Source organism: Platichthys flesus, chromosome 4 (assembly GCF_949316205.1).
Source record: "Platichthys flesus chromosome 4, fPlaFle2.1, whole genome shotgun sequence".
In the NCBI taxonomy this organism is placed as follows: domain Eukaryota; kingdom Metazoa; phylum Chordata; class Actinopteri; order Pleuronectiformes; family Pleuronectidae; genus Platichthys; species Platichthys flesus.
In genome coordinates this window covers 13052068-13073592 of record NC_084948.1, presented here as the reverse complement: position 1 = coordinate 13073592, position 21525 = coordinate 13052068, and the positions used below count along the sequence as shown (strand labels likewise).

The following is a 21525-nucleotide window of genomic DNA, read 5'->3' as shown; positions in this document are numbered from 1 at the left end:
GATTTAGCCAACTTTACCAAAGCTGAGTCAATGTGCAATCATTTAATTCAGTGGTTGATTAGTGATGTGAGAAGTTAAAATACCACGGTCCAAATATATATTTAATAACACACTAAAATTGTCTAATGTTTTGCTTTTACACGTATTATTTATTTATCAAAGACAAGTTATGGTTTGAAATAAAAGTATTCTATAATGTTCCAATCATCTGCTCCTTATCTTTCCCTTCATCTACTGCGCATGCGTAACTTCTCACTCTCAGCTGACAAGATCACATGACACGAAGGGAACCAAAACCAAAAAGCAGAGAGAGACGATGGGAACAAGATGGTTCAGTATCCTGTGCGTCCGTGATTGCTCAGGAGAGCTCAACTGAGCCGACTGTGAATAAGCTGCTCATAGCGAGAGAAGAGAGTATAATACATGAGCTTATATATAAGATATATGTATATGAGAACAACATATAATAACAAACTTCCAGAGAGTTGCTTAATGTTGTGTGGACTTAAGCTAGCCAGCGAAAATGTTAGCTAACTGGGCGCATGCGCGTGGTTCTCTTTGTTTTCAGCGACTCATCTTGAAGTGCGGCTCTTTGTTCAAAGTTAAGCAAGAGACAGTCACAGTACCCACAGGCGAGTCAGAGACATTTTACTTTAAAGTTTTAACTTGGAGACGCAGGTTTAGCTGCGCATCTCGTTAGCTTCGTGTCTTTGTGTGTGTGTTAGCAGGTAAGCTAGCTAGCTGTGTGTGAGACGATGAGGCTGAGCGCAGTGCTCGTGTGTGTGTGTCTGCTCTGGGCTGAAGGCTCCAGGGGAGACACACCTGCCAACTGCACCTACCCGGAGCTGCTGGGGACCTGGGTGTTCCAGGTGTCCAGAGGAGGACACGACAACACCGTCAACTGCTCCGCTCAGGGTAAACACATCCAGGTTCTTCTCATGCCTGTGGGGACAGACTGCACTATACTCTGGTTACAGACTGAACTATACTCTTCTTACAGACTGCACTTTACTCTGGTTTCAGGCTGCATTGTACTCTGGTTACAGACTGAACTATACTCTGATTTCAGACTGCATTGTACTCTGGTTAAAGACTGAGTTATAATCTGACTTCAGACTGAACTATACTCTGGTTACAGACTGAAATAAACTTTGGTTACAGACTGAAATACACTTTGGTTTCAGACTAAACTATACTCTGGTTAAAGACTGAGTTATAATCTGACTTCAGACTGAACTATACTCTGGTTTCAGACTGCACTATACTCTGGTTACAGACTGAACTATACTCTGGTTACAGATTACACTATACTCAGGTTACAGGCTGCACTAGAAGTGTTTTTGTCTTGCACTGTGTAACAGCTTCATGTGTTTGTATGTACTCACTTGTATTCTCTGGTGTTCCTCCTCAGCCACAGGGGAGAGCTCTGTGACCGTGACCTTGGAGAAACTGTCTGTGGCCACGGACGAACTTGGGAACACCGGCTTCTTCACCATCATCTACAACCAGGGATTTGAAGTGGTCATCAATGGCTACAAATGGTTCGCCTTCTTTAAGGTAAAATATGAGTCGACTCAATTCATCAATCTGAGATATCTTTTCATTTTTGCTTGACATCTCTTGTCTGCTCATGACTTAAAATCATTATGCAGGTCACATTAGTTGCATCATGCACAGCTTGTCCTCCTTGACTTGTAGCCTAATTGATCACTTAATGTAGTCAAAGTTCAAGTGATTGCAAATGAAGGAGGATGTGTTGTGACATTTAAAGTTTTAGTTTCACTAACACTCACTTTTCTCTCCTCTCATGATATGACTGTGTCTCCAAGAGTACTAAGAGAACTCTAAGAGAACTCTAAGAGATATTGAATGTGAATATGGACTAAAATCATATTTTATCTTCCACTCATGTGTCACTTGTCCTCACTCACATGACACTGACTAAAGGGAAGTGTCATCGCTTATCTGTCTTCAAACCTGCGTTTGTGGTTTATCCTTGTCTAGTTCAACTTCCCCATTCACTGGACTTTATATTGCTTAATCGAGTAATATGAAGAAAACAGCACGATATTTTTCTTTGTGCAGAAACTTAAGCAAAAGTTTTGAATCCAATATTTTTCCGGAAAATGTCCTGGAAATATATTATACCTTTTTATTTGTAGAAATGTGATGTTTATTCTTATAAAGGTTTTCTCTTAAAGGCTAAAGATTTGATTTGAAACGACATGCCTGACTTGTATATTGGTCAGTCTGAGGAAGAGCCTTCAGTACGGCCAATCAATCTTTTCACAGGAGCTTTTCCAAACAATATGCAAATAAGTGTTCATCCAGCACCCATCAATAACTATTTTTGTTTCTGTATTGGTTTATTGTTCTCATATTTTGGCTTTGACTTGCATATTGGACCATCTAATCTGTTTCGGTCCATTTACCTTCAGTACTCTGAGGGGGGCCCCACAGTCACCAGCTACTGTGACCAGACCCTGCCAGGGTGGGTCCATGATGTCCTGGGAAACAACTGGGCTTGTTTTGTGGGAAAGAAGGTGAAACCAGTGCCCCCCCGTGTAGATTATAAACCACTTTTCAGCAGCAGGTATGTATAGCTTGGTACATCAATAAAATGCAAAGTAGAGAAATTTAACCCCAAAATTTAGAAATTGTTGGGAGCAACATTTTTTAATTGAAATGTCTGTGAAATGTCCTTGTTTCTTGTACACAGGCTTAAGATGCATAAACATTAAGTGCATTTGTCTGTTCCATGCCCTGCTGGAAAAAGACTCAATACTTGCAAGCAATAGTTAGCATTGAAATTAGTCATCAAACTAGGAACAGTCAGAACGTCTCCACATCCTCACACTTCAGAGGGCATCATGCTGTGTTTGACTCACTTACGATGAGCTCACATTACCACTGAAACATTTAAACTTCGTTGTATTAAGCCAAAGGGAACATGTTCTTCTAGGATGAAACTCTGTGAGATTTTTTGCACCAGTGGAAGTGATTTAGTCAGGTGTTAAAGTGGATTTAAAATGGCAGCAGCTGGTCTAGGCAGCAGCTGCTTGTCATCTCTTGGCTGCTCTGTGATGATTGTGGGTCTGTTTTGTCTTTTAATCTGGATTAAAAGGACATGTATTGTGTTGGCAGTTGTATTATAGTAGCTTTCCTATGAACTTTGAGTTAGATTTAGATACAGTTTGAACTGGAACAATCTACAGCACTTGACAACAGCCTTAAACTGCCTCATAAAGCTGTTCATGACATCACTTTGAACAAATGGAAAATGTCTTTGCAAAGCGTTATTATCCAAGTCGACACGCAGAAGTTGTAATGCACAGAGGACCTGACTTAATCTAATTTAAAGACCATTTATGTTGTGGAACTGTGGTGCAGATATTAATAAGGATGCATATTAACATCTGAATGAAATGTTAGTTCAGCAGAAAGGGAAGCCAGTTTCACTTGGTGGGAAAAGCTAACAAGAACATATGACGTTTGCATGACACTGTTGCAAAAAGCACTACTGCAACACATTTTGCTTGTAGTACTGGCAGTAAACTTTAAGGTAGGGTTGGTGAGTTGTTTCTGAAACACTTTTTATCTCATTCACTGGCGAATGTGACCTGCCTGCATGTGTGCAGCCTGCCCATACTCTCACTGTGCATGACCAGAGTATTCAACCAGGGAGACATGCACTGCTGAAGCAGAGAGTGTAGCCAGAAGTAAGCAACGGTCTCAAAAAAAGGCCGGCTTCTACCAGCTGTCAGGAGCTTAAAGGTTCAGTGTGTAGAATCTCATGACGTCTGGAGGTGAAGTTTCATGTTGCAGCTGAATACCCCTCACCTCACCCTCTCCTTCGAACACGACAGAGAACCTGTGGTAGCGTTCAGTTGTCATAAATATTCAAAAGATATTCAGTTTTTCCATCCTGGGCTACTATAAAATCATGGCGGACTCCGTAGCGAGGACCCTCTCCTGATGGAGCTCATTCTAGGCTAAAGAAAACCCAAATTCATACAATTTAGATGATTGCACACTAATGAAAACATCAGTACAATTATTTTATATTAATTTTCTGCAAATAGATCCCGTTCACCTAAATCGTACACACTGGACCTTTAAACAGGAGTTGGAAATGAAAACCTCCAGCTACATAATGCAGTCCAACATAACAGCAGCACAGTAACACAAGGCCACAAATGTTCCAACAATAAAAACATTCACAGGTTTTTTTTCATTGTGTAGCAACTGAAAAGTGATATAAAAACCGCTGTTGTGTGTATTTTGTCAAGGCTGTACATGTTAAACAACCAAAATCTGGAATACACTGTGTCAAACTCAGCAGCAACTGCTTGCAATGTGTCCTTTGTATCAGTTTGTTGTTGGGCACACAATCCCCCTCACGTGAAAAATGCTCCCTGCAGGCTGCTCCAGAAGCCGTACAAAAACAACATGGACTTCATTGACTCCATCAATTCAGTTCAGAGTTCTTGGAAGGCTGTGGCCTACCCGGAGCATGAGACGTTCACTCTTCAGGAACTGCAACGCAGAGCTGGGGGACCCGCCTCCCGTGTCCCCATGTGAGTATTTACTTGCCCTGAAGCCCCTCATGTGTCATGAAGGATTAACTATACAAATGTACAGGAATAAGTCATTTGACTGTTTCTAAAAATACTATTATCTCAAAGAATCATGCTGGGCTCCTTCCTGGTGATTTTGCATCACTGCTCATTCTGTGCAAAAAAAAAACATTACTTTGAGGAAGATCAAAATAAAGCTCACGAGTTCAAATACTCACAGAACACCAGGGCTAATGGATTAATGTTACTAATGGTGCAGCTAGAGAATTTGATTTAATAAGGTTTTCTGTGAAACTATCTTTTGCAAAATGTCTGACGTAAAATGTCCTCGTGCTCAAATGCGATTCTTTTTTTAATCACTTTTATCCCTAGGCGTGTTCGCCCCATGCCTGTGAGAGCTGGTGTTGCCAAGATGGCTGCAGCTCTTCCTGAGCGCTTTGATTGGAGAAACGTTGGCGGTGTGAACTTCATCAGCCCCGTGCGAAACCAAGGTAATGTTCAATGACTGTCCAACAGAAATCTTAAAACTGTATTTTACTTTTGGACACACGATGAAAGATTCAGAAACAGTAAAAATGAGAAGACTTGTAGAATCAGACGAAGCAAAATCTTTCTCCTCTCACATTTGTCTGTAAAGGCAGAGGCTGTCTGAACAGCAGCTCGCCAGCTACTTGGCTTCCCTCCGGGCAGGCGTTGCTCTGCTTTCTGCTCTGCTCCTGTGTTTCTGCACAGCCTAGTGTGTGAGTGGAGAGATTATGTGTGCTGAGCAGTGTGAGTGTCTGAGAGGGCCTCTGCAGCGCCGGGTTTAAGGATCTGGAGAGAGCTGAAGTGTCTCAATAGACGCCCTCTAAGCCAATGTACTCTTATTTTCTGCACTCCTTACAATCAGGTGAATTTCTTTGGTTCCATTTCACTTCACAAACATCGGTGAGATTGCGGATAAGTGGCTCTTTTCAGTGCTGAATTTAAAGGGAAGGTGCAGGTGTAGATGTCGGTTATTTTCAAAATGACTTCTTTATCATAAATCCTGGGCTATAGGTCTTCCTGTGTGGACCCATTTTCCCAGTGTTTGTGTGGGTTTCTGGCTACTCCTGCTTCCTCCCACCGTCCAAACACATGACGATTGGGTTTGGGTTTCAGTTTTTTAATTTGTCCTACTAGCACAGATCCTTCCCTTATATTAATTGTTGTTACACCCTATTACTCTTAATAAGGTCAGGCGCCCAGATAAAAACTGAACCACGCTGCAAATCCCACCAGCATATTTGAAACACTTCATAATATAATGCGATCTAGAACATCTCCACGAGTTACAGCCTCAGAGATTTGATTTCGATAAAATCCAAACCCAGCATTAGTTGGGTTTATTCCAGCGCTGTTGTGTTGCAAAGTTGTGATTTTGTTTACTTCAGTTTAAATCTCTCTGTGTTGTTGCAGGATCATGTGGCAGCTGCTACTCCTTCGCCTCCATGGGGATGTTAGAGGCTCGCATCCGAATCCTCACCAACAACAGTGAGACCACCATCCTCAGTCCGCAGCAAGTGGTCTCCTGCTCTAAATACTCTCAAGGTAAATAACACTCATATCACTTCATTCAAATCATCTAATGCCAAGTGCTGCAGATATGAACTTGGCAGCAGTTAGAGAAATTAAATGAGGCAGTTATCTATGAAGAAATTTCATAACTGCCTTCCCGTCTAATCATGACTTTAGAAAGTCAAGTGGTTCATGTCTGACTCACCGGATGTAGACTGTGGGTATGAGTCTACCAGTGGGCGCCTGGGTCAGACTGCATTTTTCTCCCATTCCACTTCCAGCCTGTCACTGTTTTCATTATCCAGACAACAGCCTCTCTGCTAGCGGCATACACACTGAAAATGGCATCGATATTAATATTTGAATAAAATGTCGGTTGGATTTAGATAAAAAAACGTTTTATTTAAAAACAGGAAGTGGGTAAGCCAACAAGAACATATGACATGTGCATTACTTTGTCCCATACAGCACTGCTACAATACATGTTGCTTTTAATACAGGCAATTAACTCAACAAGAGCTGGTAAAGAAAAGGGCAAACCTTTACCTATATAATGCAGTCTAATGCAGCAGCACAAGACAATAAATGTTTGTAATAAAACGAGTACAATCTTCACAAGGTCGTTTTATTGATGTGCTAATATAATTTGATTTAAATGTCAAATAGGCTGTACATGTTAACCAACTTTCATTTGGAATATACTGTGTTAAACTCAGGTGCAATAGCTTTAAACGTGTTCGTCTGTCATTTGTTTCTTGGGCACACAATCCCCCCTTTTTAAAACAAAACAAAAGAAAAAAACCTGTGTGACACACACCCTGCAGGCTGCTCCAGAAACAATACAAAAACGACCCGCTGTTCTCTCCTCAGTTGCCAAATGCTGTTTGATATGAACTGAGCAGCAGTTATCAATTTAAATGAGGCTGTGACGTATGTAGAATCCGGTGAACTGCCTTCCTCCATAATCATAAAGGATAGTCTTAGAAAGTCAAGTGTTTCATGTCTGACTCACCGACTGTGGGCATGCTGACAATCTCCCAGCTAGCAAACTAACACGTATTTGTATCATGAAATTTAAAAGCAACTACGTACAGCCAACAGCATGAGAAACCATGTGGGTCTTTTCTTTGACCGTAAATATGTCTATGGAGGGGGAACAATTCATTGATAGAGGTTAACTTTTCCAATTTTGACATTTATGGTATCCAATGGGCAAATGTTCCAACTGAACAATTTGCGCCCCCACCCACATTTTGCAGGTCATTTTGCATTATGTGTTGAGTGCAGCCCGAGACAACTGAAACTGGTTAAAGAAATGCAAACAAGCCAGCTTTTTTCTTGATGGCAAAATTGTAGTAGGTGAAGTCAGACCATACTCGGGTGCTGACACGACACTGTAGAGTCTGGCTATGTGAGACTTATCAGATTGAGGTGTTTCTCTACTGCCCTGGTTTAGAGCATTTTCACTCCATTATTGTGAAGAGCCCTGAAGCCTACTTTACTTTTTCCATCTTGGGGCTCGTACTTTCTTTTCCTTTCTCTTTTTGCCCCCACTGACACATGTAAAGCGTCCTCGGGTCTCTTGAAAAGCACTTTATAAATTCAAGCTATTATCATTATTATTATTAATATTATTAAGATATTTCACCCTGCGAGTATGTCATGACAACCTCTGAAAATATTACCAACCACATCTAACGTTGAACTCATCTTTTTTAGGGTGTGACGGTGGGTTCCCATACCTGATCGGGAAGTACGTGCAGGATTTCGGCCTGGTGGACGAGTCCTGCTTACCATACGTTGGAAAGGACACTCCGTGTGGCGTTCCAAAAAACTGCGTCCGCGTTTACGCGGCAGAGTACAACTACGTTGGTGGGTTTTATGGCGGCTGCAGTGAGATGGCCATGATGTTGGACCTGGTCAAGAATGGACCCATGGCCGTGGCCTTTGAGGTGAAACACTTGCTCCTAAGCACATGCCATCTGTCAGTGTTCTATTCTCATAAAGGTGATATTTCAGAGACGCATCGCGGAAATGTCTTGAAATTTGGCAAACATTTAAATATCAACTCTCTCCAGGTGTGGAGAGAATGATCAATTCCTCCACCGAGGAGGTCATGTTTTCAGTCCTGTCCATGCATTGGTTGATGGCTGTTTGTGAACAGCCATCAAGCCATGTGAATTTTTCAGCATTGATTTGCAAGGGAATATCATCTGGCATATTAAGAGGCCTGCTCTCTATGCGTGTGTACAGTTTGATATAGTTTGATTGAATTTAAGAGGACTGTTGGGCCTTGGCAGAGACGTTGGGCTCTAATGAGTGCAGTTCTAATTTGATCTGACACTTGACTGATTATTAGAGGCATTCAAACATGAGGTAGTAATTGGTTTCGAAAAATAGTATGTACTTAATCCTTTCCATCTCCGCAGACCTTAATGCAAACTAAAAAAACTAAAAAAAAGTAAATTGTGTAGTAAATTAAGGTTTCTTTCTCAGGTCTACTCTGACTTCATGAACTACAAGGAGGGCATCTACCACCACACAGGCCTCTCAGACCCCTTCAACCCCTTCGAGCTCACCAACCACGCCGTGCTGTTGGTGGGATACGGCCGCTGCCACAAGACCGGGCAGAAGTTCTGGATTGTGAAGAACAGCTGGAGCACTGGCTGGGGCGAGGACGGCTACTTCCGAATCCGCCGTGGAAGTGACGAGTGCGCCATCGAGAGCATCGCAGTGGCAGCCAAACCAATCCCCAAACTGTAGACGCAGTAGAGTCAGGACGGGAGGAGTGTGGGTCCTGAAGAGGGATCTCAGTAGCACAACTTTCTTGATCTGTTTTTGACATCATGCAGCAAAATGTAACATTACCCTAATCCTACAAGCAGGTGTAAAAATACTACAGTGCATAAAACTGCTAAACCTTTTAAATTAAAATACGTGGATTTTAGATTTAATGCCAAAAGTCATTGAAAATCATTGCAAAACCAAAAAATATTTATGATTGTTTTGAGACTTTTAAGCCTGGTTATTCTTAAGTCAAGTGTCGCATATTTAAATGTTGACATTAGAGGATCAACATTTTTTCATTGGAAGTTCTGTCTTGACTGATCGGAGCCTGAAATATAGTTTCTATTTTTAAAATCCCAGGCTTCACTTGCAGAGCAGCTCCGCTTTTTCTGGGAAGCTCTGGTTTCTGGGAATAACATGTAAAAAACAAAAGACAAGACAAAGTTCTATATCATGCTGTGAAAGCTATATTTGGTTATAGTTGGTATTAGGGACACCAACGCTTCTTTCCTATGGTTGATTATTTAAGTATTAATGCATGCAAGTTACTGCCTTTTTGTTTTGACTTTTGCACAATCGCTGCCAATCGATGATTTAATTCAAGCTGTAACTGCCAACACAAACTTGGAATCAATGCAATCAATGGATTGGTACTTACTGTGACGAATCATAAAAGGACAAAACATTTTACTCAAATTTAAAGGGAATTCTCAAACGAGAGGTCGATATTTGTGTTTGTTTGTCAGGTGCAGGATTTTGTTTGTTGGTCTCAGGGAAGCTCAGGGGAGAACTGTAATGTCTTCAATCCTTGTGGAACATCTTAAGGCATTTCATGATAAAGGGATTTCAACTGGCTGTAGTGCCTTCGATTCTGACTTTTTTTTTACCCTTGTTTTATTGAAAGCATTTGTTTTAATCTGTATAGCGAGATTTGCAGTGATGGAATAAAAGCATATCAAGAAAATTTGGATCTGGGATTTTATTCATTGTCATTTTGTGTATCGGGCAAACGGTTTCCTCAATGGCAAACATTCACACAAACCTGCTAAAATAAAAACCAAAATGCACCGTGAAACGCAATTGCTCTTTTTAATGTGAGTCAATGCAACAGTTTCATATTTCAAATACTAATTAGGGCCCAGAGCACCGAATGGTGAGAGGCCCTATTGAAATTATAAGGAATCTTATTACTATTATGACGAAACTGAATTGGCTTTTTGAGGGCATGGGTAACATGCTGAACTTCTTACAAAACTTTGCAGGAAATTAGAAAGTGGTGAAAATGTATGTATTCTGGAGTAATTTGAAATAGGTGTGGCCCCTAGGTTTTCCCTTGACCGATCTTCACCAAAATCGGAACACAGGTGTATCGTGACCAGTCATAAAAAAAAGTCTTATGGGGCATTGTGAAAAACGCAACAGGAAGCCAGCTATTTTCAATTTAGTGGCCATTTTGGCCATTTTGGCCACTAAATTGAAAAGCTTTGAAGAGCTGGAGAAGCTTTGAGCTTCTCCAGCTCTTCTTGGAGATCATTCTTCTTCTTCTTCTCCTCCTGGAGCTCGGTTTTCAACTTCTCCTGGTTGGTCGTATGACTTAGACAAACCCAGTGATAAGAAGCTTGAGCTTCTCAAGCTCTTTTTGGAGAATGTTCTTTTTCATCTTCTCGTCCTGGAGATCGCAGATTGAACTCCTCCTGGTTGGTTGTGTGACTTTGGCAGACCTCATGATAAGAAGCTTTGATATTCTCCATCTCTTCTTGGAGAGAGTTATTCATCCTCTTCTCCTCCTGGAGCTCGGTGTTCAACTTCTCCTGATTGATGATGACACCTTCAGCTCCTCGTAATCTTTCTGAAGATCTTTTATCTTCTTCCTCTTGATGGTGTTGTTTACCTGAGAGGCGATCTTTGTGGCGCTGAGAGCTTCTGTGTTGCTGTACTTTTGTAACTGCTCCAGCTCTTGCTTTGTTTTCTTTCCTCTGTTAATGAGCATTTGCTTTAGCTTTTTCTGTCGAAGCAGCTCTCGTTTGTGCTTCTTCAACTCTCAGCTCAGTTGGATCCTCCGGTGGTAGGATGTACTAAGGTTGGCCTTCTCCTTGGCCAGCAGGTCTATGAGGTTGCATATTTGTTGAGACATCCAAATAGAATTCTGCAGAATCGTTGCTGGCTCTTTAATAGTCCCCACGTCTTGGGGAAAAAAACCTTCCATCACTGGTATAATCTATTAGTTTGAAATAGAAAGTTAGAAATATTCTGGACAGATTTCTGTGTCAGTAGAAGTTTTCTCTTGATCACAGCGGGTGTCAATTTTTGAAACAGTATCACAGTATCCTTTTTATGGATAGGTATATCCCGTTCCTCTTATTGTTGCTATAAAGGACCTTTCAATGGAACCTTAAAGATAAAGGAGCATGAGCCTTCGATATATAGAACATTGAACGTGTTCAATCTTCAACATAAACATGTTTGTGATCTTAAACAGTCCTTTCTTTTGCAGCAGCTCTACCAGGTGGCTGAGCCACCCCAAACAGTTCTCTTCTTCCGGAACATTCCATTCATTCCTTGATTTCTAGGTGGTAAGTACATTATTTAAGATATGTTATTAGCCAGACTTGTGACTCATTATACATACTTCAGTATTTCAATGTAATGCTACTGGATATTATTGAAATTTTACTCTTTATCAGACAGCTAATGTACGAATTCAATATTTTACACAAAACGACATGATCTCACAAACTATCGTTTTTTATTGATGTAACCAAACATTTCATAAAATGTTTTCCTCATCAAATCTGTGAAAATGCGGACACTGTGCTGACAAATCTTTTTTCAGTCTTATTTCCAGACTTTTACGCACAGACTCGGGCAGCTCCCCTGCGTGAGTCACAAGGTCCCGAGACGTCTGTGCTCCACTTCTCTGTGTGGACCAGGGCGTACCTCGCCTCCCCTCCTCATCCCCCACTCACACTCCTCTTCCCTCTGCGCTGCCCTGTACTTTCTCCCCTCTTTCATCCCGAGTCCTCTCCTCTACGGTGGATTCATGCTCAGCTCTCGCCCTCCTCGGTCGCCATGCAGAACAACCACCACAAGGAGCACCTGTATAAGATCCTTGTGATAGGGGACCTCGGGGTCGGCAAGACCAGCATCATCAAGCGGTATGTCCACCACAACTTCAGCCCCAACTACCGAGCTACCATCGGCGTGGACTTCGCCCTCAAAGTCCTCAACTGGGACCAGGAGACGGTGCGCCTTCAGCTGTGGGACATCGCAGGTACGGTCCCGACTTTTACGCACGGCTCACGTGGAAAGAGGAGACGCACAAGAGGAAAAACAGACGTGTAGAAGTTCAGGAAATATGATAAGAAATTTAAATTTCTCAACATGAAGTTAGTTTATGTGATTTATTGTCCTATGACTCAAATTTTACGCACGTTTTTGAAACCAGACACAGCCTTGGAGAACAGTAAAAGAAGAAGAATACCCGATGTGTAAGACATTTGTAGCATTTATATTCTATTGTGATAGAGCGTACTGGTAAAAAAGGATGGATTACTTTATTGGACAAGTAAAATAAAAACTATCTTTAAATGAAATTGGACACATCCATTTTGTAGTAAATCAAATCAAGGGACTTTGTTGAAAATCCCTATTAAGTTCAAATTAACTGAAGGCTACATGTTATAATGAGATATATTAGATAACGGTCATGGTGGAAATCACGTTTAGATTTCTATCACTACTGAATGATTGTGCTTCACAAACACGCAGTGAAAACTACTTCAATGAAATCTACTTTTCCTTTTCGCGGAAAGTTTGATTCAAAGCTTTCCTAATAAAAAATGAAAACCATATACTTCCTTTATTCTTCCAGGGAAGGTTATACACTATTTCATCTCAGAGTGTGTGTGTGTGTGTGTGTGTGTGAGGCCTGAGATTAAAAAAATCACACTATATTCATAGTTTCTGAAGTCTCAGAGTGTTTGAGGTTAGAATTATAAAGAAGAGTGATCCCAGAGAAAATATAAATAAGTAATTTCTCCATCTCCATACATCCATGATGTTACGAGCCATCCATGGTGGATGTTTCTCATTTGTATCAGCTGACCCGTGAATCAATCCACATTCTTTGGACACACATTTCTACAATTACACGCTTCCCTTCAAATTAAATTCCCAAGGAAAACAGAGTCATAAAACCAGAGCCACAATCACATGCTCTATAATACTGCATTATTATATACTCTATATTTGGTTGAAAGTATATACAACCTATACTTATCTTTTATCAACAAAGAATTTTGATCTGTGAATATACAAATCCAATTCATTTATGTATTAACTATTAAATCGATATCATCATTTAGCCTCATTTCCTATGTTGAGAGCTGCATGACCTCATGACAGATCACTATGACACCACATGATAGATCACCATTATACCACATGATATAAGAGAGTAGCCATGGCCACAGCCTGCCACATCATTATTATTTTTGGTGTAAACCACTGTAAAAAGAAAAAATGACATAACATAAATTAAAATATCTAAATTGTGCCAGATGGCAACACACAAATGTCCCTTTACATATTTACACCACAGAGTAATTCGAGTACACACTCATCCAAGTATATATCCACAGATACAATTATACACTATTTATAATAATACACTAAGTGTAATAAAAACAGTAATTCAGTCTTGAACCTTATGGTACCACTAATTACCTCTCCAGCCTTGCATACTGAAAAGCATGGCCTTCTGTGTCTGTGGGATCAGTTCCTTAACCTGAGCTGTTTTGAAATGTTGTTCTATTTCCCTGTTTGATCAGTAGATAGAAATTAGAGAAATTGTCATGTTTCTTCCTCATGAGTAGACTTCTTTGATTGGCGCAGGGGGCGAGCGCAGACGTCACAGGTTTACACAGACATTCGCCTGTGATGCTGCCGGCTACGATAAAAAAAAAGCTAAAGGCTGCACAGCGCTTTGGTCTCACATGAGTGTCGGCTGAGGGTTGGAAGAATTCTCTGACCCGCTGCTCTCCCCTCCTGTGCTCCCTCGCCAGCGAGCGCAGGCAGTCATGTGTCTCGAACTCATGTGAGGGAGATTTGAGTCCCAAGCTCTTGTGTACAGAAAGCTTCTATTGTGGTGTGAGGATGAGTGTCTCCCAGAGGAAACCTCTGCAGGTCTTGTACAGTACGTGCTCCCTGCGTGGGCCCTGAAGTTATAGAAGACCTGGTAGGGGGGGGGGGGGGGCTGAAACCTCAATTGTGGTTCTGCATTATTGAGGATTAACTCTATCCAATAGAGATTCATAAAGAAAGAGCATGCAGAAGTTTTGTCTCCTAAAAAATATGTCCCCTTTAGAATGAATACATTTGAATCTATAAGACCTAACCAAAGCCTGACTGTTCTTCACCCAGCTCTGCTGTGAGCTTGTTTTGGGATTTGAGGAGGGACTGAAGTTTTCTCATGTCACAGACGTAATAATTCACTGACTGTTTTGAAGCATTTCCCAAGACAAATAACATCTTCAGCCGTTCTATTTTTGGCGGCCAGTTTTCTGTGGCCTGCAGCGACTCAGTGACAGGGACAGCTGCTCGGGCCGGTCCACAGAGACACGACATGAGTTGTACTGCTATCATTACATTTGAAATCCCATAGATGTGCTGTGCACGTTGAGCTGTGGGAGTCCTCTGGCTTCAGAACATCAGACACAATATCAAGATGAACTGCCGATGTTTGGGGCATTGATGTGACTTTATCTCAACCAAGTTTTTTTCCCTAAAAGTTAAAAGTTAAAAGTGTTCTCACTGGTTTAAAAAGGGCAATGCTCAGTTTGAATGGATGATATAAAGATTTCTGTGCTCCAGTCTGCAGTAAGTGTACTCAAATTCTAGTAACAGTTGTGGGGTTCAGTTGAGTTTTTAATAGACAAACACATAACTAGTAACAGCTACGGGTTTCTTGTTCTTATTTTATTGCTTATTTCATTATATATACTGTAAAGGTTGTGGATAGGGGGCGAGAGATGGGGTAAACCCTCACATTGACACCTAAGGTCAATTTAGAGTCTCCAATATACCCAAATCCAATCGTCAGGTGAATAGAGAATGAGTACAGTTACATGTAGTTTTATATAAACTCCTTTCAGTACGATGATTTTATTATTCAACTATGCAGCTGCTACCGATGGTGGAGTTATGGATGGTAAAATCCGTGTGGATACAACATTCCAACAGAGCTTATCGAATTAATTTTACCCTGAGGAATTTGTACAGAGAAAAACTTCACAGACACACACTCTCACACACACACACAGACGCACACACACACACTACAGATACCTCTCACCTCATCAAATCCTGCCTCTATCTCCCTCTGCATCTTCTGTCTTACTACAGTTCTTTTAACTGTAAAAACATGAATGACAGTGTGGAGGTTATAGAGGAGATGAGGTATGTTAATAATGTGTCCACGACAGCATATATCAAACAGAAGTGGGATAAAGTAAATTGAATGACTTGTGTAAGAGATGGTGTCTGATTGCTGAAATTCATTTTATCGCCTAAATGAAAATAAAACACACTGAGCATGCATCCATGAAGCTATGCAATTAAAACCATTTTTGTGTGTGCATTGTGTACATTGGTGCGTGTCTTCCAGGTCAGGAGAGGTTTGGCAACATGACTCGTGTGTACTACCGTGAGGCCATGGGTGCCTTCATTGTGTTCGACGTCACCAGGCCCGCCTCCTTGGAGGCCGTGGCTAAATGGAAGGAGGACTTGGATTCCAAACTGACACTTGCCAATGGGAAGAATGTAGCCACTGTGCTTTTGGCTAATAAATGTGACCAGGGCCGGGACGTGCTCACGAATAACGGAATAAAGATGGAGCAGTTCTGCCAGGAGAACGGCTTTGTGGGATGGTACGAGACATCTGCCAAGGTGAGAAAGATGGGACACACACACACACACACACACACACACATACACATACACACGCACACACAAACACACACACACACACTCAAACACACTAGAAGTCGGTGTGAATACAATGGCCGGCCTTCAACAGGAGCTCGGAGGTTTAAGCCCCCATGTCAGCAGGCGTGCCCTCCTTGTGTAAATGTCCTTTAGGAGCAGCTGACTCCTGACCAGCTCCACTGTGTCAGACGGAGCACCTGATCGCCCTGTGGAGATGCCACCACAGACAGAGGCACATTCAGGACGTGAAGAAATCCATTTCAAATGCTGAGTAGAACGAGTCCATTTAGTCTTAGTGTATGAATAAAGCCTCAATCATTGAGCCGTGCGGATATTCCACGGAAGACATTCCTCCCGTGTTGTTAGAACTGGGGCAGCTGGGAATGTATCAGTCCACTGTTTTCTATTGACTGGCACAGATCCTAAAAGAGTAGTTTGACATTTTCCTTTTGGAAATCGGCTTGTATCATTGTCATGCTTAGAGTTAGATGAAAGGATTGTTGCCTCTTTAATGTCCGTCCATAATTACAGAGTGGGCACCAAGAGGAGGTCGACTGATCAATTCGCTATGAATACAAAAGAGTTAAGTTTTAAGTAACCAGCAACCAGAAAAGTAGAATATGAAAATCAAGTTCTAAAGACATCCTCATTACTAAGTAAATAGTCTATAGTATTTAGTAAAGAAATGTAGAGCAGCAAATAGAGCAGATAAATAACTTGAAAAAAAATAATAAACCTTTCACAAAGCCTGGAGGAACTGAACAGAAGTTGCAGTATAATGCAGGACTGGGTGACACATTCAGAAAAGCAGTGAGTGGCTTGTGGCTGTGAAATGAACTGAGGATTCACACACCTCCACACTAACACACTGACACAACAGCTCACGCCCTGATTATAGCAGCTAATGCTGAGCAGGAATCTCCCAGTTGGATGAGAAGAAAAGAAAAAACGACTAAGACGTGCACATAGACACACAAGCACACATGTATACAAACCTGTGATACATTTATAAACAGCACAAAAGGGCACTCAGATTTAGCTACCAATGAAACACGTTGAATTTCTCTTTGTGAACCCTTGTAAACTTGTGCTAAAGTGCTATATAAATGAGGGTTTATGAAATATGGTGCAGTTTATAAATGCTATTTTTGTATACACTTTGTTTAGCTCGTTTACACAATAGCAATGGGGGTACCCAGGGAATATTGCATTTTTTGTGATTTTCTTAAAGTATGTTAAGTTAAATTATCCATCTGAACTGAGACCAACAGAAAAAAATACTGCTTGGGAAGACAATCAGGTGATGGAGGCCACAAGTGGTGTTGACCTAAAATAATTAGCTGTTGTGAAAGAACGATAAGAGATTTATGATTCAATCCGATGAAATTGAGGCAGAAAACCAGTAAATTGATTGACACACACACACACATACACACACACACACACACACACACACACACACACACACACAACCAGTCATCTAATGTTGGACAAATCATAGAATGTCACACAGCTGGAGCTGCTCTGTGTAAGACATCTTGCTGCTCCAGTGACCTGGTGCTCAGGGGGAATGTCCAGAGCTGTCTGCTGTGTCTGCTTTATAAAAACATCCCAGCAGGAAGTGTGCTGCCATTTTCCAACAGCCTCAGCCTATTTGAAACTGTAATGATGAATCAATTTGATGCCTTTAATGTCACATGTACCGATAAGCCCACTGCCACATGAATGCCAGATGAGTCCTTTCCAACTTGTATCTAGATGTGCTCCGTGTGCAAAGAAGTGAAGCTGGCCGACTGCAGAGGAGGAGCAGATCTGTTGTTGTTTTATTTCGGTGTAGCACAATCTCGGTCTCCAGATCTGTGCAGTAAGGATGACAGATCAGGACACACACAGATGGTTTGTATGTGTGAGAGGTTCAGGGCTCTGCCATGTCACATCCCACTGAGCACTGTTTGAGCTCTACTGCTCCTGCAGTGTACTTCACATGTACAAAACTGTGTGTGTGTGTGTGTGTGTGGTTGTGTGTGTGTGAGAGAGAGAGATAGAGAGAGAGAGAGAGAGAGAGAGAGAGAGAGAGAGAGAGAGAGAGAGAGAGAGAGAGAGAGAGAGAGAGAGAGAGAGAGAGAGAGAGAGAGAGACATTGATGGCCAGAGAATATAATAATAATAGGCTGCAATAATTTAATAACGTTTTCAGTTCAGTTTGTTACCCCCCCCCCCACACACACATACACACACGCACACAGTTGTTCTAGGCCATTGCATTTTGTCTTCCCTCACCTGCCCCCATACTTCCTGTCTGTATCCAATTAAGCCAAAGCTTCTTCAGAATAACTTTTCATAATGGCATCATAAAAACAACATCAGGTTAATGTTTATTCACAGGAAAATTTTGTGTAGTGGTACGAAAACATTATGTGTAGTTATTCCTAATTTGCAGCGTGAAAGGAGCCAAAAAGAATGAGCAGCACTTCAAGCTTTTATTTATGTCTTACTTACTCAAACTTAATAATTCTCTTTATTCAAATCAGTACCTGCAGTTTATTGTCGCAGTTTTTATTCAAAACCAGCTACTCAGAAGATTCACTTTTCCTTTTATTGATTTGCTTTGGAATTATTTGTACAATATTTTGAATATTTGAAAAGAATTGAATCTTTGGATATATTTTGGGTTTGAATGTACTTCTTCTTGTGGGCCTGCAGCACCTGGCCGGGGTCCACCTGGTCAACGGCCGGGGACCACCAGGTCAAGAGATGTTTCGCTCTTTATCCCTGAACATCTCCTTGTGGTGGAGCAGTGAGCAGGGACATCCACCTGACACCCCCCAGCTGCTAACCTTTCACAGTAGCTGCTGGCTCCCCCAAACCTTTGGCCTGGCCTTCTCTGCCTCTTCAGAGAGCTCCCTCTTGCCTTTGTGTAGCTCTTTGTTCTGGTACAAATATAACATGTGGAAGCCACTCTTTATTTGATAGTTGTCCCTGCTCGGAAAGAGGATTCAACAGGTTCATTCTTTTTTTTTTGCAATAACCACTGCAATTTAATCTTAAGTGGATTTGATGCTGTACTTGATCTACTGAAGGTTTTGGTTGTTGTTTTGTATTTAGGCTCTAATTCCGTTGTTCAAATGGGACTATTTTCATTTTGATGTCTTTGTTTTGATCACAGCACATTTCTTTCTCTGCCTTTCTTCAGAATTTAGAGTAAAGTTATAATTTGTCACTGCCTGAGAAGCATGGCCGTCAGCTACTGTGAGGAAACTACATTTTCAGTTAGTCTTCACATCATTGTTGCTTGCTGGTGCTTCATCCATCCACTCAGCCTCGTAATTATCCGTTATATTCACTTCCCTTCTCCTTCACATGTCTCCATCAAAATGTTAATGCATTAATCAATTCCTATCCTGTTTTTTCTACCTGCACCTTTTCCCAACTCCTCTCTCCAGGAAAACATCAACATCGACGAAGCAGCGAACTGCCTGGTGAAACACATCATCGCCAGCGAGAAAGACCTGCTCCAATCGGAAGTCCCCGACACCATCACCCCGCAGTTAGAGAATGATAAAGGCGGGACATGCTCGTCCTGCTTCAGATCCCAGTAACAGCTCCTGACAACTGGATGTCCTTTTGTATCTCATTTACACACCAAGTCGAGTTTGTCTGTGAGCAAGAGGCAGAGGAGGAACTGCTTCGGCTTTTCGTGAGAAAGGAGGAAAGTAGTGGTGCCAACGTGTCTCCACTCTGGTTGCCCAGGGTGTGTGTGTGTGTGGGGGGGGGGGGGGGGGGGTTGGTTTACAAAGAGGCAGCTGGTCTAAGAATTGGATGGATTGAGTCAGAGGGAGAGACAGAAAAAGAGAGGGATGCAGCTGTGTCCGCTTGTGAAAAGAAAAGACAAGGTCACGCTCTGGGCAACTTCAATCCTTGACACTGCCTCTTTGGTTACCATGGAGACACGTGCAACCTAACACATGCACGGAAAGGTTTCGGTGTTCACGGTCCGTCTGTGATGTGCATGGTGTGAATCTCCGTTTATAAACCACGGTGGTCTCGTCCTTTTTTTTACTCCCTCCTCCCCCGCACGAGTGTCTCGAGTCATTCAGACACAAACGTACGTTCATTCCTCAGATTCATCTCCAGCACTTCAGCCTCGGCCCCGATAACACCACAGCTCGCTCACATTGTGTCTTCAATGCATCACATTGCTACGATTTATTTTACATGGTCATTTTTATGGCTCTATCCTCTGGGGCCAGTCCTGTTTTTGTAATGCACTGGTGCCTTCAGTAACGTAATGTACAGCAGACTATACTGATGTAATTAAAGTGCCTTATCTGATAACACCCGTTTTATTTAATGTCTCCAGCAGATATATTCACTAATTATTTAATTTATATGTGCACTTATAAAGGTATATATATATGATGACTTTCATCACTGAGGAAGAATCAAACTAATTAACATGGTAATCACTTGTATAACAAACATTAAAAACCTTTTTTTATCAATTTTAGTTAAATTGTTTTATATCAAATTTCTATTTCTTTGTTTAATATATGTAATATTTGTAAGTATGGCCTGAATGTATATATATGTATACAAACAAGTACATATTCTATACATTATAATGAGAACCAATGATGTATCAAGTTTTCAACATGTTCATATGAATAAACCACAGCTTTACTGACCGACAGTTTGCATGTGATTTACTTTCAATTGCTCTGACTGATAAAACCTCAAGTGGTGATTAAAGAGGTAGTTTAGCGAAAAATAAAAATTCACTCACACATCCATTCATCCATCCATCCCTCTCTACCTCCCTCCCTCCTTCCATCCATTCATCCACTCATCCATGTCCCCATTCCTCGATTCATTCATCCCTCGCTCCCTCCCTCCCTCCTTCCATCCATCCCTCCCTCCATGCATCCATGGAGTGCGTCACCTGACTACTTTTTATGCACCCATCATAATAACTACAGCGACTGGAGGTTGTCTAACAATAAAACCACTATGGGCCATAGTAAGATGCTTGTACAGACGACTTTAAGGGACAGTTGTTGATTATGTTGTTTATTACAGGACAGTCCCGACCAGTAGTCTCTTAGTTGAACTCTCTCTTTTTAGTGTCCTGGCTAAATGAACAACCAAACTACCTTGTTGTCGTTCATAAAGACGACAAAACAAACAAGAAATTCAAGTTTTACATTAAACTCACTGCTAAATGTTATTTGCAAACATTTTTCACTGGATCTCCATGATGAAGAAATTAGTAAGTTTTAGAAAGTAATTGCTACGGCTGTTTCTTTCTCGCTCCGATGCTGAAAATCCAATTTCAATTAGCGAAGAAAAAAGTCCAGATTCCAGTTTCACAGCTCGTGTTCGTTGATGTTTTTTCCCCTAGTGACCTGCTACTGACCTGCCATGTGACTTCGATCATGCAGCACACACACACACACAAGAATATGGCGTCTTAACCTTCATTCCTACATTCTTCTGTAAAGCCGAGATAGGCTTTCATTGTACCTGAAAACACACAACTTCAAAAGGTATGAAGGTCACCACACACTGCACCAGGAACTTACAGACACTGATGATCATTTCTTTGAGACTGATTGTACTCTTGGCCTTAGAAAAGGACAAAAGCT

General features: G+C 41.4%; 2 protein-coding genes across 2 annotated transcripts; both read left to right on the top strand.

The window, feature by feature from the left end:
- The first annotated feature begins 583 nt into the window (after window positions 1–583).
- On the top strand, window positions 584–9862 carry ctsc (cathepsin C). The gene is made up of 8 exons (XM_062385732.1): window positions 584–915; window positions 1412–1557; window positions 2439–2593; window positions 4422–4577; window positions 4950–5068; window positions 6015–6146; window positions 7833–8065; window positions 8610–9862. The coding sequence occupies exons 1-8, from the start codon at window positions 756–758 to the stop codon at window positions 8874–8876; spliced, it is 1368 nt and encodes a 455-aa protein (XP_062241716.1). The 5' UTR covers window positions 584–755; the 3' UTR covers window positions 8877–9862.
- A 2026-nt stretch (window positions 9863–11888) lies between these two features.
- Window positions 11889–20450, top strand: rab38a (RAB38a, member RAS oncogene family). Its single transcript, XM_062386201.1, has 3 exons — window positions 11889–12171; window positions 15565–15845; window positions 19327–20450. Exons 1-3 carry the CDS (start codon window positions 11970–11972, stop codon window positions 19480–19482), a joined length of 639 nt encoding a protein of 212 aa, XP_062242185.1. The 5' UTR covers window positions 11889–11969; the 3' UTR covers window positions 19483–20450.
- The last annotated feature ends 1075 nt before the right edge of the window (window positions 20451–21525 follow it).